The sequence below is a fragment of the Esox lucius genome, chromosome 11 (assembly GCF_011004845.1).
Source record: "Esox lucius isolate fEsoLuc1 chromosome 11, fEsoLuc1.pri, whole genome shotgun sequence".
In the NCBI taxonomy this organism is placed as follows: Eukaryota; Metazoa; Chordata; class Actinopteri; order Esociformes; family Esocidae; genus Esox; species Esox lucius.
Genome location: NC_047579.1, coordinates 24,273,707 through 24,293,441, shown reverse-complemented (window position 1 = coordinate 24,293,441; position 19,735 = coordinate 24,273,707). Strand labels below are relative to the sequence as shown.

General features: G+C 43.9%; 1 protein-coding gene across 1 annotated transcript in view; it reads right to left on the bottom strand.

Annotated features, from left to right (window-relative positions):
* Positions 1-3,853: 3,853 nt before the first annotated feature.
* The window catches only part of gpr139 (G protein-coupled receptor 139), a 32,493-nt gene continuing 16,611 nt past the window's right edge, over positions 3,854-19,735 (bottom strand). The window contains exon 2 of the mRNA XM_020051004.3: positions 3,854-6,339. Coding sequence (XP_019906563.1) covers positions 5,354-6,339 — 986 coding nt within the window. The 3' untranslated portion in view covers positions 3,854-5,353. The remainder of the gene's footprint in view (positions 6,340-19,735) is intronic.

Here is a 19,735-nt window from a genome sequence, read left to right as displayed (position 1 = left end):
CTTTGTTGAAGCACCTTTTGATTTTATTTCAGCACTCAGTCTTTTTGGGTAGGAGTCTATTAGCATGGTAGATCTTAATGTGACAATATTGTTGACCCCACTCTTTGCAAAAGCGCTCCAAATCTGTCAGATTGCGAGGGCATCTCCTCTGCACAGCTCTCTTCAGATCACCCCACAGATGTTCAATTGGATTCAGGTCTGGGCTCTGGCTGTGCCATTCCAAAACATTAATCTTCTTCTGGTGAAGCCATGCTTTTGTGGATTTGGATGTATGCTTTGGGTCTTTGTCATGCTGAATAGTGAACTTCCTCTTCATCTTCAGCTTTCTAACAGACACCTGGTATTTGGAACTGTTCATAATTCCCTCCACCCTGACTAAGGCCCCGGTTCCAGCTGAAAAAAAAGAGCCCCAAATCATGATGCTCCCACCACCATTCTTCACTGTGTGTATGGTGTTCTCTGGGTGATGTGCAGTGTTATTTTTGCACCAAACATACCTCTTGGAATTATGGCCAAAAAGTCCAACCTTGGTTTCATCAGACCAAAACATATTTTCCCACATTCATTTGTGGGACTTGATGTTTGTTTTTGAAAACTTCAGCCGGGATTGGATGTTTTTCTTTGTAAGAAAAGTCTTCCATCTTCCCACCCTACCCCATAGCCCATTCATATGAGGAATACAGGAGATTGTTGTCACATGTGGCACACAGCCAGTACTTGCCAGAAATTCCTGCAGTTCCTTTAATGTTGCTGTAGGCCTCTTGGAAGCCTCCCTGACTAGTTTTCTTCTTCATTTCATCAATTTTGGAGGGACGTCCCATTCTTGGCAATGTCTCTGTTGGGCCATATTTTCTCCACTTGATGATGACTGTCTTCACTGTGTTCCATGGTATATCTAATGCTTTGGAAATTATTTTGTACCCTTCTCCTGACTGATATATTTCAACAATGAGATCCCTCTGATGCTTTGGAAGCTCTCTGTGGACCATGGCTTTTGCTCTGAGATGCAACCAAGAAAATTTCAGGAAACCTACTAGAACAGCTGAACTTTATTTGTGATTAATCAGAGTCACTTTAAATGATGGCAGGTGTAATGACTTATATTTAACATGAGTTTGAATGTGATTGGTAAATTCTGAACACAGCCACATCTCCAGTTATAAGAGGGTGTGCACACTTATGCAACCAGGTTATTCTAATTTTTATTTTACATTTTTCCCCCTTGAAGATTTCAGTTTGTTTTTCAATTGAACTGTTCACATTATAGGTCACATTAAAAGTGGAAAAAGTTCTGACATGATTTATCATTGTCTCATTCTTTTACAACACAAAAACCTGGCATTTTAACAGGGATGTGTAGACTTTTAATATCAACTGTAGATGATGTTAAAAAGAGTCTACTAATGGAAATCTTTTAGAGGGCAAGTCTGTGAAGCAGGCTAAGAAGGAGTAGACTTCACATACTTGAGCAGCTCTGAATTTGTGCCCTTTCTGACCATGAAACTTGGTATACCTATTCCATACAGTACATTATTAGGAACATTACAAAAGTAAGGATCAGGATTTGATGAAATCATTTCAAATCATGCCATGTGTGTCACAATCTATTAACAATAATTAATCTGACTTCAGCTGTGTTATGTTTTATCAAGTGTGAATGTGTGAGAAAAAAAACTGAGTGAGACAGACAAGACCAGACAGAAATCTTTGATTACTGAAGGATATTTTCATCTTATTCTCAGTTATAAAATATCAGAGGGCAATATTCTTTCTCAACATGCCTTCCCACAGGATATTACCAAATATATAATGTACATACGTAACATTAATTAAAATAAATACATTATTAATGCAAGCTGGAACAACCTGTCCATACGCCTAGAACAACCTGTCCATATGCCGTTCTGCCAGAGGCGTGTTTTGTTGACATGACACGTCTTACAGTACGGTAAGTGGCTTGAGTTGGCAAAAAATCACATCACATCTGGGTCCAAGGCAACGAGAACAGCTGATTTAAAAAATAGCTTGACATAGAAAACACACAATGGAAAAGCTGTCAGTAGCGAAAGGAAATACATTCTCAGATACGCCAATTTAATAATACTGTTCTTTATATGCACTGATTATCAACACTTAGGAATATAAATTAGCCATTAAGAGTATAGAGATGTTTAGCTTTATATACAGATTTATATTTAATGTACTTCTTAAAGTTCTCTCAAAAGCAAAATCACGTGCACACAAACTATCACACTCAGAGAGAGAAACAGGGAGAGAGGGAACACAAGAAAAATATAGTATTATTTGTCTTTGAAGATTTATTTGAATTTGCCTGTGTTTTTAATGTTTGTGTATGAAAAGCATAAAGCCTCTGGAGACAACAGTTTTCCATTATGATTGTCTGGTTATGAATTATTGGTGATAATTATAGCCCCTTTAACATGGTCCAGAGTCCCTCACGGGGCATATTGAGAGGACCAAAGCTATATATATTTTAAAACATTTTGCAATGAAAAATGAAAATAAGGGTTTGTTATTGCTGACCACTTCCTTGCATTGACTGCAACTTTTATCCTCAATGTTACCTCAGCTGACTAATAGACTGCACTTTCTTGGTATAAGTAGACAATTCACACTAACAATATTGCTGGAATTCAAGAAGGCTACTTACCTTTGATTACTTTAATACACTTGTCATGTGGATATGTCAGGATTTCAGGATATGTCATGACACTTTTTTTGGTCAAACTGTGGAACAAACTCTCACTGAGAACTGTAATTGCTACCATGTTTATGTATTATGTTGTTCTTATTTATACTGTAAACATTTAAAAAGAAATCAATCCACATTAACCATTAAATTAGTGTAAATAAGAGTTTGGAATGGGGTAAAACAGACAACTCAGCATTAAGTTCAGACTAACTCCAAGTGCTTAAGGTAACGTCTAAGGTTTGAACATTGTGCCTTGTGTTGCCATTTCAGCCTGTCTGCCACCCCTAACCATAACTAATTTGCGTATATAGAGACAGCACTCATTGTTGCCCCTGTTGGCAGGATTTTGCCTGGGAACTAGGGCAACCTGGCTGGTGCATTTGCGTGTGCATGCTTGTGTTGTCTAGACTTAGAAAGATCATTGCCAAAGCTTTTTGGCAAGACTGAGGTCAAAAGGTTAGTAAAAAAATCAGATTTCCAGGGTTGTTTAATTGGAGGTGCAAGGATCTTGCCCCCTCCATGAGGGCCATCCACAGTGCTGCAGTCACTCCGATCTATCAACCATTTCAGCTATAACTCCAGACAGAAATCGTTTCTCAGAAATCAGATTTTCATTGTTGCCACTGTGATGGGCGTGCAAGAAGCCCCCCCCCTCCCCCCCCATGACTTTGACAGGGATCAACTTATTAATGAGACATCAGACATGACAGAGCTTTTTGCACTGCTCATCAGATATAAAACACATTAAAAACTTAAGTCCTGAAGCCCTGAAAAAACATAGAGGTATTTTTATGTGTAGCCCTGGCTGTATACAGTCTATTCATAGTTTCTCAGTTGTCTGTATTTTTGTCCTCACCGCAGGCAAACACAAGGAGGGTTGGAGGGACAATAGGAAAATACAACCTGGAGGGAGAGTGTGGTAATAACCAGTGAATTCTCCCTCCCTCCAATACGTTCAGTGGGGGGGGGGGGGGGGGTTTGCAAAGGACAACCATTTAAAGGACAAGCAGGCAGAGCATAGCACGCATTAGCTCTGTTGTGTACACTCTCTCTCTCTCTCTCTCTCTCTCTCTCTCTCACACACACACAAATTAACTGACAAACACACAAAGGCAGACAGACAGATGCACAGACAGACACACACACACACATGCATATAAACGCAACCATGCACACACACACACATACACACATCATTTGTCTCTATATTCAACCATATACATTTAAGAGGCTGAGGGAGCTGCACAAACACATTCATTCTGATTTGACTAAGACAGTCATCAAAGACAGGCATTGAATACTAGAAACAAATGGTAGAAATGTCTTCTTTCTACATGAATGGTAATGATCCCATGAAACCACTATGACAAGGTATTTTTGCGTCATTATTGTGCATACTTCAATCCTGGTCCTGGAGACACACAATGTATGCAGGTGTTTATTTTAACCCAGCACTACAACAACTAGCACACCTGAATGAACAGAAAGGGTTGATAATCAGTTGATAACCCTAATCAAATGTGTTGCTTTGTGTGCTCAAGTTTTTGAAATGAAAGACCACTAAAGTCTTAGAAATTATAGTAACAGTCAAGTCTACTGTTCTTTGATACTTCGCCATGACAACAATGAGCAGCCCTACTCATACCCCTATGAAACCCTGTGAGTTTGCTGTTGATTCAGGGGTTATCTTTCAAAGCTTCAGCTTGGCCAATCCTTTCCATCTTCGAAAAGACTTACTCACCGAGAACATTTAAAAATCTGCAAGTTTTGTTTTTTTTATTAAAAAAATCCCTTGTAATCTCAGACACACCTCTAAGACCTTCTGCTTCTGCCTGCACATGTAACAGGGAATGCCAGTACTAATTTGTGGCGTGTCAGGCCACACGTTAATGGTGAAACAACTCAGCTAAAGGCAAAACTAAGGACATGTCAATGTCATCCATGCCACTTCAAGGGTGACAGGTCTCTCTGAGTTTGCAATTAACTTTTCACTTGACAGGGTTCCCCATGGACGATGGCCAGCTGTTCTGATTTATTCTCCCGAATTCCCCTCCACCTTTCCCCCATCCCATGCTCTACAGAAATGCCAGTAAAAATGTCCCAATGTCAAAACGAGGTTGTTGTGTCACTAGGGGGTTCCTCAGTGGTCAGTCTCTATTGCCGTTTTCAAATGGCTGGCAATAAAATCCAGAAATATCCAGCAACCATAATGTTAATGCTTTCGTCCGTCCATGATCATCGTCAGACACTGCCTGAAGAATATTACAGTCAAAGAGACAGGACGTCAACCAAGCTGAACCATCAGTCTTTTTGATTGCTCTTCTTGCAAGAACAAGTGGATCTTCCTTGAAACCGCTTCTAGGTTTTGAGGTGGGTTCCGATGTTTCTTGGCTTGTCTTCTTAGTACGAACCTCCTCTCTCTAACTTCAGGTAGCTAGATGGCTGTGTGTTCATACATTAACTACAGACCATGTTATCTCTCCTCCCTGGTCTCTTCCACCTCTCCAGTCCTACACTCTAAATGTCTGTGACATTTGAAAAGCTTAAAGTCCCGGAAAGGGATCATCATCGAGGTTGGTCGTCAGGGGAAACGGCACCCGATTACGCCCCCGTCTTCACCCCTTTAACTGTTCAACCTCCTCATGAGGATATGCAGACAGGCTTGCCATTCTTATCGTACTGGTACACGAGCATCTTGATGCAGTGGGAGTTGGCTGGGGAGATCCAGGGGCTACTGGTGATGGAGAAGTTGTGTCCGGCGTAGAATGGCGGAGGCTGCTTCCGGCACCGGAAGAGTGTCCGGAGGACGGTGGCCGCCATGCTCCGGAAACGCTTGCTGATGAAGCAGTAGAGGAAGAAGTTGACCCCAGTGTTAAGGAGCGCCAGCATGTTCGCCACGTCGGTGAGCAGGTGCAGGAGGCGCGCTGGGCCCGGGGACGCCGGCGGCGGCGTGTAGAGGTGGTAGAGGATTACGATGGTGCGAGGTGCCCAGAGCACGGCGAACACGGAGGTGATGGCGAACAGGATGGCGGTGGTCTTGCCCGTGGAGTAGCCGCGGAGGCGGAAGCAGCTCCGTCGGCGCCGGAGCTTCCTGACGATCACGGCGTTGAGGGAAAAGAAGACCGAGCAGGGGAGGATGTAAACAGTCGTGCAGTGGACCCAGACTAGCACGTGCTGCGCAGCGCTGCTGCTGCTCCCCCCTCCCCCGCCTCCCGTTGCCCCTCCACCCCCGGGTAAGCCATGCCAGAGCTCAGGCCACCAGTAGTAGGGCGCCGCAGACACCAAACACCCCACGTAGACGGCCATGATGACGCGGCGCGTGCGGGCCGGGTAGGAAACGGTGTGATACCTCAGCGGGTGACAGACGGCAATGTAGCGGTCGACGGTCAGGGGCACCGTGATCCAAATGGAGGTGTGGATGGACGAGAACTCCAGGACCTGGACCGCCTTGTTGATGGATGGGGGAAGGGGCACGCCCATAATGAAGTCCTCCAGGATGAAGTCGACGAAGACGATGAGCAGCAGGACCAGGATGTCGGCGGCGGCGAGCGCCAGCAGGTAGTTGTAGGAGGACTTCTGACGGTGCAACACCAGCTGGGACAGGATGATCACGGTGAGGATGTTCGCTGGGTGGTGGGGGGGGGGGGGGGAGTGGCAGGTGGAATGGGATCAGGGGATGTGTGGGGAAAGGGTACCGCCCAAAAGTCAGATACATGCAGAGAAGACAGAGGGAAGTGGAGCAAAAAGAATGAGGAGAAGTGGGGGTTAAAAGTGGAATGGAAACCAGTTATGACAAAGGAAAAGGAAAGAGAAGCAGGAGAGTTAGTTTTATATTAGATGTATTGGCAAGTCCACTGACAAGGAACTACAGTCTTACAATCAATCACAAGAATTCCCCAATGTTTTCAGAGACACATACACCCAAACACACGTACCCAAACGCACACACACCCAAACTCACGCAAGTACACACACAGAGCAACTCAATGCATACTTACATTTACCAATGTAAACATGCGTGACCTGGTTGACAATCACTAAAACACAGCCACGCAACCACAAACCAGTTAACAAGAGAGAGAAAGTTATTTCAGCATCATGGACTTCAGCACAACGGATGATGCCTGAAACCGAATGTTCAGTTCAAACGTGCCTTTGTCAAAAAAACGTCCTCTCTACCTCACATTTCACCCCAACGGTTCTGCTATGCAACACCACACACAGTTCACTCTATAGAGGGGTTGAGGAACAAGGGCGAGAGGGAGAGGAAAGAAAAACAACAGGTGTGAGAGGGATCTGAAGGTCAGAGTATGTGAAAGTGAGGGGAATGATGGAGCAATAAAAAAAAGAGAATGATTACAAGTGAAGACTGAATGTGGAATAGAAACCAGTTATGACCAAGGAACGAGTAGGATGAAGTTTTACTGGGAAAGTCACTGACAATGTGTCTTCAGCCAATCACAAACACACTCTACTCACAGGTTTACATCTGCAGCAAAATCATTGCCAAAACCACAGCAACAGAATTACGGCATGCTTTGAGGTTTAATTGTGCCAGGTGGCAGTGTATCAAAGCTGTCAGTCACAATATGAAAAGTAAGGTTAGGATTAAGGGTTAGGATTAAGATTAGGATTAAGATTAGTTTATTTCTGAACCAAAACAGAATTTTGTTTCTTCTGTTCCACTGTTCAAACAAGCAAAATAAGGTTCACAACCGTTTCAAACCCCATATAATTTATTTTGCTCGCCTTTTGAGCGTGACATTGTTTTTTACACAAAGCTCATTAAATTACTCACATCACTGTGGATAGAGGAGCTGGCTGTGGATGGGGATGGAGAAAGAGCAAACGGAGGTACACATGAAGGAGGCTTGGCTTGAAGCTCTGGCCATCATTATAAAACATGGGTTATTTTGTGGCCATATGTATCTATTACTTTATTGAATAAAAGAACTACCTACGGAGTAGCAGCTACTATGGGGGATCTGTGAATGGCATTTGAACAGCTGAGTTCTCAAAAGCCCTGGATAACAGTAAATGTTGTTTAGCTAACTAGATAATTTGAGTAGAACGGCACCAGAATCAAGGACACTTCATTGTAATTGAAGACATCCATGCAGAAACACGATAACAATAGTATCCCTAACTGGCCTTGAAAAAATGTACGAAATATTCTCTAACATTGCTCCCTATTTCTGAATGAAACGTTAGGCTACATTTTACTTTCTCATTCTAGTCATGAAGCTAACACCCTTATACAGATTGACTTACAGTAGTGAGTGCATACATTACAGGCTGTTTGCATGGACACACTGAAATACGTTTACTATATGGGGAAATCAAAGTAAATCACCCTTAATTTACCCTAAACATGAACCTAAACCAATCCTTAATCTCAACCTTAATATTTATGCTTAAACTTGACCTACATTAGCCCTAACTGTAACCCCAACTCCAAATGTAACTTTTGCGCCAACCCTAACACATACATCAATACATCATTTTTAAATTGGGGAAAGGTAAAATGTCCCCATTAGTCAGTTTTTCTTATTTAACCACAGATTTGGGACCTGTTTGTCCTTGTTACATCAAAGAACTGAAAGGTCGTTAATATCCTGACACCTTCGAGTACAGAAAGCACCTCCTCCGCACTGCCATGCTGCCAATGACCGCTGACACCGAACAGTACCTCATCAGTTGTTTCGCCTTGGCTTTGGACAGGCCTGTAATGTGGAGGCCACACACTGTCACTCTGTGAGCGTGGCCAAGATTCCCAGATACCAGAATTAACAATCAGCTTTAATACCCAAGGTTGTTCAGGCATAAAACAAGGGGATGGTATTTTACAACCTTGTCAACAGAGGTCTGTCCCATATAAGGTTAAAATGGGTCGCCATTTTCCAAGGATTTTTACGTGGACACTCCCAATAAACAATGTCTGGGGTCTTCGGGAAAGAAAACTGCACCACGTTGCCGTGCCGTAGTTGAGGTCCTACATGGCTCCAGGCCAAGAAAGTGTGTCGGAAAGGCCATCAGGCATAAAAGATTACCCACTGTTCCCAGAATACTCTTTCGCAAGACGGACGGAGGGTGGGTGGGTAGTACTGATGACAATAAACTCTTCACCACCGGAACAGTTTCTTTCCCCATTCTGTGGCCCTGAGCAACTGGACATCTGTCCCACAGAGATGAAAAAGTCTGTGTTCACCCAATAAAGTAAACTCCCAACTAATAGCTGTGCTATACTACAGTACACCCAAAATCCGGCTAATCTACAGACAAGCATATACCAGAACAGTAAATACAGTATGTTCATTAACTATAAATTAATGTATACGATATAGCCATCACTCATAATTATTTTCGTCCTCACCACCCACCCCATAGAATTTGATGTCACCTCTTATTTTGTAGTCTGTCCCTACATGTTCTACACCACTAGCAGAACTAGTAGACCAATTAAATGATGTCAATATACTTAGCAAATAAAGGTTAATCTAATGATGATCCTTATTCCCTTTCTTCTCCCTTCTCCACCTTCTGTGTTTAGCACTTTGGCACTTACCTCCGCCCCAGGTCCACTTGTAAGACTAAATAATATAATGTGGCGCCACAGTTAAACCAGGGAACAGTGACGGAACGCCGTCACAACCTTGGCAAAGCGCTGAGTCGTTGAGGCTCCTGCTGGCGCGGCGCGGATAAACAGCCCAAGGACACACCACTAACGCTGCTCTTCTCCTTCACTCCACCGCTTGATTCAACCGCCTCTCGTCACACCCCCCGTCTCTCACCCGTCCTCCTTACTCCATCTTTTCCCTCCATTTTTGTATCCTTCTACCCTTTTTCATTCTCCTCTTCCTTCGCTCTCTTTCCGCCTCTCACCCGTCCTTCTTTTCTCTCATCATCCTCCCACCATGCAGGTCATTCTAGGGAATAGTGAATTGCTTAGGGTACGGGAAGGTGGGGGGGGGGGTTCTGTCATTGAGCACCAGTCTCCTCATAACCTTTATGTTTCTATACAATGTGATCAGTAGATTGGTAATGTTATTTCCCCACGTGGGTATACATAGTTACCTACAGTATGACCAGTCATTCAAATGTAAACACTTATACGTATGACCAGTCAACCAAATGTAAACACTTATACGAATGATCAGTCATTCAAATGTAAACACTTATACGAATGATCAGTCATTCAAATGTAAACACTTATACGTATGACCAGTCAATCAAATGTAAACACTTATACGAATGACTAGTCATTCAAATGTAAACACTTATACGTATGACCAGTCATTCAAATGTAAACACTTTTACAAATGACCAGTCCTTCAAATATAAACACTTTAACATTTGGAAAGTCATTTATGAACATCTGTTTATGTACCAGGGTGTTGACAGTTAACCTAACACTGTAGTGTGGTTAAGGTTCGAATTAAGGTTAGGGTTAAGGAAGTGTCTTGTGATTCGAACTTGTGAGCAGTGGAGTCAGAGTTGGTGGCATTTACCCCCATCCATGACCACAACGCCCTAGCCAAACTTTACTTAATTTAAAGTTACTTAATCGACTAGCAGGCACCAAAAATGTGTCACTGGGGGAGTTCATTTGAAGCTAGGTCAAGGCCTGGGGGGCGATGATCATCAGGGATGTCGATTACTCAAGTTTTGCGGTTTGGACCCAAGTGTTTTGCGGTTTGGACGATATTTACGTAGAAACGGACTGTACGAACATAAATGGCTTTACGTTTTATTGACTTTGAGATCGGAAAAACACACAAATGGAGAACTTTTTGTACCATATGGTACATTTCCTTTGTGAGGCCAGCTAGTCCTATACATGTAGGTTCTTCTAGGCCAGTGTTTTTCAACCCTGCTCCTGGAGGCACACCATCCTGCGTGTTTTGTCTCTCCAAAGATACCTGATGTAGCTCATCGAGGATATTGATAATGAGCTGATCATTTGAATCAGGTGTGAAAGAACAGGGAGAGATGCCAGCAGGGCGGGGTGCCTTCAGGGTGCCTGCAGGAGCAGGGTTGAAAAACATTCTTCTGGGCCATGGTAAGCGGATAATGATTACAATCTGGGGGACATTCACAGTTCACATAATTTCAACATTTATAGTCCCTCTCCAAACTTTCTTGCTCCTTCCCACTGTTCTTCCCTTCATCCCTCCTTCTCCATCCTTCTCTTTCTCCATTTCTCCATCCCTCTCTTCCTCCATCTCCCACTCCCTAGGTCTTTCTTTTAAGGTTGAGGCTCACTGCAGTGATTGTAGGACTTGCGATCACTTGCCGTTTGTTTTTTCTCTACGATCGCTAACTCACCTCATGCTGAGCTCATGCTGTGTTTTGTAAACCACCCACGGCTAGTGCCCGGAGAAGAAGCTGCTAGTAAAAGTAATCGAGGGAATAAACGAGTGAAGGGAATTTGTATTTCTTGCACGTGCGCAAAACTTATCCTCTACGCATTGTTTGCTGCCGAGAACAGCCACTGTGGATGCCATGATCGCTAATCAACTTTTTCCAGCGCCTGAATGCAAACCACGCGCCTATATGTGCAGGGCCATTTACTCTGGGATGTCTTGAGGCAAGAGTCACAATATCACAGGTTGTGGGCGGACGTGGCCTGACAATTCACAGTTTCTGTAAATTCCAGGCGCATGGTGAATGTCAGTCTTTCCTATAATTTACTCCCTACATCCCTTTCCTCTTTCCTGGGACACAGAAGGGATAATGTATTGGGAACCGTGGCGGTGTGCGTCGACCAATGATACGGAGAAAACTGTAGACAAAGGCTTATTTAGCCCTGCTGCTACCAAAGCAAACCCCACTATGCTTGCGTGTGTGTGTGTGTGTGTGTGTGTGTGTGTTTGTGTGTGCCCCCCAATTTGTCCATGACCCATCAAGCACAACACAGACCCTGTGCTCAAAATGGAAAAGTAATTTCCAAAAGTGTTCAGAAAGTACTTTCCTTTTGTATGTTTGAATTGAACTACTTCAAAGGTGTGATAGATGGAACTTCCGTCTGAAAGCAGTCCTTCTTTGTCAAAGTAGTTTTAAATTGTATTTAGAATCGGGTCAAACCATCAGGTCTTCTAAACATCCACCATAGACCTTGCAAAAACTCAGCTGCTAAAAACCGACAAACAACTAATGTGACACAATCTTTTCGTGACACAATTGAGGATTTGTCTTCCCAAACACAATTTACACAACCAGTGTGCAGCGTTTCCACAAGGCTTGCGAAATTATTACTGTTAAACAGCACTCTTCAGTCACATTTGTCTAATGTATTGTACTGTATTGAACTGTATAAGCGTAGGGTGTAGAGAACTGTAGATTCGGATAGGAGTTGTTTGAGCATGACCCTTACGATGGCAGGGTGACAGTTTAGATACAGTAGATGGCAGTTTTAAAATGTGACACCCGTGGGAAAATAAGAAACCAGGCAAGCCTAGTTCAGCCAGACCGCAATATAAAGTATTGCTCTCTTGAGGTTCAAATCTGAGTCACCCATGTGAAAGGCTGTGTTGCTAACCACTACACCACAGAGCTCTACCTTTGACAGGTGTCAGTATAGCCTCTTGTGTCTATGAACAAATCCTCTTTTGCCACTGGTCATTTTAACAGCTAATTGGCCATTTGTGAAGGATACTGATACAGTTAAACTGACTAACTTTTCTTACTAAGTTTACCTCCACCACAAATAGCATCTATGAACTGTTAGCTTTTACCACTTGCAGTTTAGCCAGTAATAGGCTTTACCAGTACCTACTAACTAACTGGAACAGCCATAGGAATTGAGCAATTCCTAGCGAGTCTGCCAAAGCTATTTCATTTCATGGCATAAGAACGTATTTTTTTCTTTCATGGCAAAACAACATACTTTTTTCTTTCATTCGTGAATTACATTGATACAATAACTATCAAGAAAGGTGACGATAACTAGCTTTTTCATCAAGTGAAATGATGAGAGAATCATGGAAATAAAATAAATAAATGTTGTAGATTCAAACTTGAGCCTTCCATGTGAGAGGCACTGTCTTTAACCATAATGCCATGGCATTACACATTTCACCAATTGCTGAACACTATTGAGCATTGTGTTAAACTGATTAACGTCTTATTAAGTTTACCTCCACCACAAATAGCGTCTATTAACTTTTAGCTTTTGCCACTGGCCGTTTTAGCAGCTTATTAGCCAGTAATAGGCTTTACCAGTATCTACAAACTTCTTAGAAATAATCATAAGAATTGAGCAATTGCTAATGAGACTGAAGATGAACTTTTCCATGCCAGAAATAATCATAACATAACCGTATACAGTTTTAGTTAAGGCTTACTATAACGTAACTACTGTAACCTATGTTGTAGCCAGCAAATGTGTTTGTATATCCTGACCCAAAACGCATGCACGGATGCCTGCTTCGAAAGTCCACCAGATACAGTCGCACTATAACCGCAAACTGTTTCCTTTCAGGCTTACTATAATTTAGTCACTGGAGGTTTTAGCCAGCGAAGTTTTCATCTATACAGAATAATTCATACTTCGCTTCGCCTGCAAGGAGATACAAACTCGGGACCTACAGTTCACAAGTCCGCTTCTCTAACCACTACGCTATTTAACAAGGGGTAGTCTGTCAGTCAGTCACTCAGCAAGAGACATTCACTCTTCTTAGCCGGCACCGCTTACGCGGTCCGGCAAAAATAATCTCATTGAGGATGTCACAAAAAAGTTCAACTGTACGTATTTCTATTAAGTAGGTGTTACAGAAGATAAGAAAGCCTAGCAGGCAGTGGACACACAGTAGACATTGCTTAAGAGGCGTGCTTGAATGATGCAACACACAAAAAAACAAGGGCAGGACAACACTGTCATAGGCATAGAGCATGACTGTCTAGTTTGTCTTCTGTTGCTACTGAACTGAGTTGGATCATCAGTCCTCTGCTTGTCTGCAGCCTGGGATTTCAAGTGATGGTGATAACATTCACACAGGCAGTCAGCACCAAAAAAGTGTGAAAATATATGCAGTCGCTACTTATTAAGTTGCTCTGGAATAGAACATCTGTTAAAGGACCCCGAATACATGAGAAAACAACGTCAAGGGTTGTGCTTTTATAATTAAGTGAAAGACATTTTAAATCATGTTTCCTTTTGAGCCAAAATGGCTGTTTCCTATTAAATCACACGTTTCCCTTCAGATCCAAGATGGCTGTTTTCTAAGATGTGAGTGGAAGGCACCCAGCAGACATTAAGCCTTCTTTGTTCTCTTGGTGTAGATGAAGCTGTTGTGTGTCAGTCTGACATCTCTGACATTGATTTGCATTGTTATGTCACAGAGACATCAATGCACTTAGCACCTGTCACAGGGTATCCAGCAAGCACAAGATGAATAGGATCTGTGGTGCCACTACCCCTCTGTCTCTGTGTGTGTCTCTATTTGTCTCTCTCTCTCTCTGTCTGCTTCTGTCTTTCTCTTTCTTTGTCCCAGTGTACAGTATCTTGTAATAGATTTGGGATTGGATTAAATATGACAGCTCAGAATCTGGCCCATCATACTTCACAGCCTCTCTGCTATCAACTCATTTTAAATGACAAAACTGGCTCCGGTTAATGACTGAAGATGTCCTTACAAGACGTAGGAGGATGTGCAGGCACACTTAGGCAAAAACAAACACACACACACACCCACCAACACACACACACACACACCCACACACACAAACACACACACACACATGCACTCAAAAACAGAGTTAAAACACTCCAGCAAATGAACACACACACACACAACCTGAGAGATACACACACACAAGGATACATAAAGTTACACTGGCAACCATTTAGATTCAGAAATATTGACCTACAGGGGCATGACCATACAGCAGACCAGGCAGATAATCACACACATTAAAACATGAAGGGTAGTTAGTGTTGTACTTACACCTACATTTCATCATGTAGCTGACACTCTTATCTGGAGTGACTTAGATACATTATTGATTGCTGCATTTAGTGCCTACAGTACTTTGCAATGTGTTTATTTTTGGTCATGGAGGAGAGGGGATCAGTGAACCAATCGGAAGCTGGGGATGATTGTTTGGCGCTGATCAAATGGGTCGCATTGGAAATGGAGTCAGGACACCATGAAGTCAGGCACCATGGGATCTTTAGTGACCACTGAAGTCAGGACACATGAATAAAATCCCATTCAAAAGTAATTGCACTACAGAGGGCAATGTCCCTTTGCTGAACACGGGATTTAATATTGAAACCAGAGGGAAGAGGGCCCCCTACCCCAGCATCACTGTTAATACCATGAGGATACCATCAGGGCTGACCTGAACAGACCCTGCTAAGCTCAGACACATTTGCCTCAGAAAAACAAATACAAAATACCCCCCGCTACAAACCCATGCACACTTTAAGTTTGTATTGTAGCATGTGTTCTGTCTGTCTCTGAAAGGGTAATGGAATGGTCCAGAAGGCCTTACAGTCATGTGTGATGCTGGTCACACACCACCTCCCTTAGCAGCTAAATCACTTCTTGGTTTTAACTCACTTTGTTGTTTGAACTCACTTGATTGTGTTATTGATGGTTGCACGTTCCCTTCCACTTACAGTGCGGGAACGTGCATTTTCCAGAGTACAGAACACATCTCTCTCACTATAAACCTTTGGCCTATTTCCCTGTGTAGGGCTACGTGTCGGTACTGTAGCTTTATGTGAGTTCAGCTACAGTACCGTCTTCCTGTCTGTTCCGCTCCCCCTGTCTGTCTGTCTGTCTGTCTGTGCGGTTGATAGGGTAAGCAGGCGTTTCCTTCTCCTGCCCCTCTGCGTGTCTGTGTCTGTGCGTGGTCATGTGTATCAAAGTGTATCCCTAAGCCAGTTGAAAATTGCCCTCACCCCGGGAGAGACATTAAAAGAGCACAGCCAATCCCACACAATGGAGTCGTCATAATAACCTCTTTCTCTCCAGCCATCTCGCTCTCACTCCCTCACCATCCCTCCGTGATTCTCTCTCCTATCCGCCTCTACAGACACATGCCAACGTGGGTTTTTCCGTGGCCGGGTATGGCTCTGTGAGCTGTGCTCTCCCCCTGTGTAACAAACAGAGGGAATCTGATGTGTACTTGACATTTCCATTTAGACAACCAGCCTGCACTGGATAGCCGACTCATTTCAATTGACTTCTGATCTCTGCCTCTCTCTGGTCAGAAGAAGGGCACTTTTTAGTGAACAGGCTTTCATTTGGGAGCTGGGACTGGGTGAACTGGAGGGAAATCTCCGCCAAAACGCGTGGCTCCGGTGTACAGGAGGGGCCGCATTAATCACGGCGAGGACGTTCTTTCCCTCTCCCCTCCCGTCCCTCCCATTCCGCCCTCATCTCTCTCCAGCGCTCTCCTCACTGTCTTTATGCCTCCAGCTGTCTTTTTCACTCCCCCCCTCTCTCTCTTCCCTGATGTGTAACCATGACATTAGATGGAATAGGCGTGGAGGGGGCTGCCTCCACGTGTCATGCCTTGGAGTGACTCTCTTCAGGCCGCTACCTCTCCAGTGCGACAGAGGACGAGGCCGATGACGACATTTGGGGGATAGGGGGGACTGACACCTACTGGTACCCAAACACGCGAACCACATTGACGCATGAGAAAGACGCACGCACAAACAGACACACACCGTGTTCGACGAGGTGTGTAATCACGCTGAGTCATCCACCCTTCAAATAGGAGGTGTAGAAACAGGCCCCCGTGTTCAGACAACGGAGAAGCGAGGAGAGACCGAGCTGGTCCCACAGAGAGAAGATACACACATCGGAGGCTGTGAGACCCCGGCCCGAACCATATCTTCTGCCGCTGGTGGTAACCTACTTCGGGAATAGGAAGCCGTTTAGGATGCATACACTCCAGACTGACAGATGTTAACCATCCCCCAGGCCTAAGGGCCACAGAGAGATACAAAACAAGAAAGAAACAGTAATAATGAAAAAAAGAGAAATGAAATGAGAGAAAAATACTTGCAATTAACGTTTTTTTTTTGGGGGGGGGTGGTGGGGGGGGTGGAAATGGAAGTTGGACTCTGGCTGTATATCTGAAGAGGTCTTCTTAATGAGCCTGGTGGAGGTGTTGTGAGAGAGGAACAGACAAAATGAAATGGAGATAAGGAGAAAAAGAGAGAGGAAGACATACTTTACCAGTCAAATGTTTGGACACGCCTATTCGTTCAAGGGTAGTTCCTCAGTTTTACTATCTTCCACATTGAAGAATAGTACTCAAGACATCAAAACTATGAAATAAGACATATGGAATCATGTATCAACCAATAGACCTTTTAACAGATCTGAATGCATTTCATATTGTAGATTCTTCAAAGTAGCCACCTTTTGCCTTGATGAGAGAAGGGAGAGGTGGACAGAGGGAGCAAGAGGTGGATTTCAAAAGCCAAATGTGACTTGTTTAAAGTTAACTGGTGGAATTTCTTTCCTTCTTAATGTGTTAGGGTCGGCATGCAGAGGCTAGCAAGATAGGGTTGGTATACAGAAGACCATTTTGTCTGTACTGTAGTAGTACCTATTATGTCAAGAACAGCTCAAATAAGTCAATCCGGAATATTTTAAGACATATGAAAGGGCACTCGCAAAAACCATCAAGCTCTATGAAGAAGCAAGCTTTCTTGAGGACCGCCACAGGAAAGAAGGACCCAGAGTTACCTCTGTTGCAGAGGATAAGTTCATTAGTGTTACCAGCCTCAGAAATTGGCAATTAACTGCACCTCAGATTGCAGGGCAAATAAATGCTTCACGGAGTTTAACTAATAGACACATATCAACATAAACCATTCAAAGGAGATTGCGTGAACCAGGTGTTTATGGTCGAATTGCTACAAAAATTGCTACAATTGCTACAAAAAAAGAAAAAAATAGACTAGCACAAAAAAAAAGGACACGTCATGTCAATAATAAGAGACTTGCTTGGACCAATAAACAAGAGAAATTGATATTATGTCCATATTTGAGATTTTTGGTTCCATCCTCCTTGTCTTTCTGAGATGCAGAGTGGGTTAACAGATGATCACTGCATGTGTGGTTCCCACCATAAAGCATGGAGGAGGTGTAATTGTGTGTGTTTGTTATTTTTATTTTTATTTTTTTTTGGGGGGGGGGTTGCTGTTGACACAGTCTGTGATATATTTAGAATTCAAGGCACACTCAACCAGCATGGCTACCAGAGCATTCTGCAACCATGTGCCATCCCATCTGGTTTGCACTTATTGGGACTATCATATGTTTTTTCAACAGGACCCAAAACACACCTCCAGACTGTGTATGGGCTATTTGAACAAGTAGGAGAGTTATGGAGCTGCATCAGAGGACATGGCCTTCACAATCACTCGACTTCAACCCAATTGAGATGGTTTTGGATGAGTTGGGCCATAGAGTGAAGGACACTAGCATTCCAGGTGACTAGCTCTTGAAGCCAGTTGAGAGAATTTGCAAAGATGTCATGTATGTACATGTATTTTGATTTGTTAACAACATGAACTATAAAACTATATGTTTTATTTCAGAGTTTTAATGTCTTAAAATAGTAAAACTTAAGAAATACTCTTCAATGAGTAGGTGTCTCCAAAACTTTATTTGGTTCTGTAAATTAACAGAGTACTTACAGTTTTCTTTAGTCGGTTTGGAACTATTAAAAAAGAGTAAACTCCTAAATGATTATATTTCATCCATCTCAGCTTCATCAGCTTATCCGTATCAGGTCGCGGGGGCAGCAGCTCCAGCAGGGGACCCCAAACTTCCCTTTCCCGAGCCAAATTTGCCAGCTCTGACTGGGGGATCCCGAGGTGTTCCCAGGCCAGTGTCGAAATATAATCTCTCCACCTGGTTCTGGGCCTACCCCGAGGTCTCCTCCCAGCTGGACGTGCCTGGAACACCTCCCTAGGGAGACCTCCTGGGGGCATCCTTACCAGATGCCCGAACCACCTCAACTGGCTCCTTTCGACGCAAAGGAGCAGCGGCTCTACTCAAAGTTCCTCACGGATGGCTGAGCTTCTCACCCTATCCCTAAGGGAGAAGCCAGCCACCCTTCTGAGAAAACCCATTTCAGCTGCTTGTACTCGCGTTCTTGTTCTTTCGGTCATGACCCAGGCTTCATGACCATAGGCGAGGGTAGGAAGGACAATTGACCGGTATATCGAGAGCTTTGCCTTCCGGCTCAGCTCTCTTTTTGTCGCAACGGTGCAGTAAAGCAAATGCAATACCGCCCCTGCTGCTCCGATTCTCCGCCCAATCTCCCGCTCCATTGTCCCCTCACTCGCGAACAAGACCCCGAGATACTTGAACTCCTTAACTTGGGGTAACGCCTCATTCCCTACCCGGAGAAGGCACTCCATCAGTTTCCTGCTGAGAACCATGGCCTCAGATTTAGAGGTGCTAATCCTCATCCAAACCGCAAAAAGCAGCGATGAGATCCCCAGCCCACCAAACTGCAACCCCTCCCCAACCCTGACTACGCCTCGATATCCTGTCCATAAAAGTTACAAACAGGATTGGTGACAAAGCGCAGCCCTGGCGGAGGCCAACCCCCACCTGGAACGAGTCCGACTTACTACCGAGAACCCTAACACAGCTCTCACTTTGGACGTACAGGGATTGGATAGCCCTCAAAAGGGACCTCCCACAGTATCTCCCAGGGGACCCGGTCATATGCCTTCCCCAGATCCACAAAACACATGTAGACAGGATGGGCATATTCCCAGGCCCCCTCCAGGATCCTTGCAAGAGTAAAGAGCTGGTCGGTTGTTCCACGACCAAGATGAAATCCGCATTGTTCCTCTTCAATCTGAGGTTCGACTATCTGCCGAACCCTCCTTTCCAGTACCTTTGAGTAGACTTTCCCAGGGAGGCTGAGAAGTGTGATACCCCTGTAATTGGCACACACACTCTGGTCCCCCTTTTTGAACAGGGGAACCACCACCCCGGTCCGCCACTCCTTAGGCACTTTCCTCGACTTCCACGC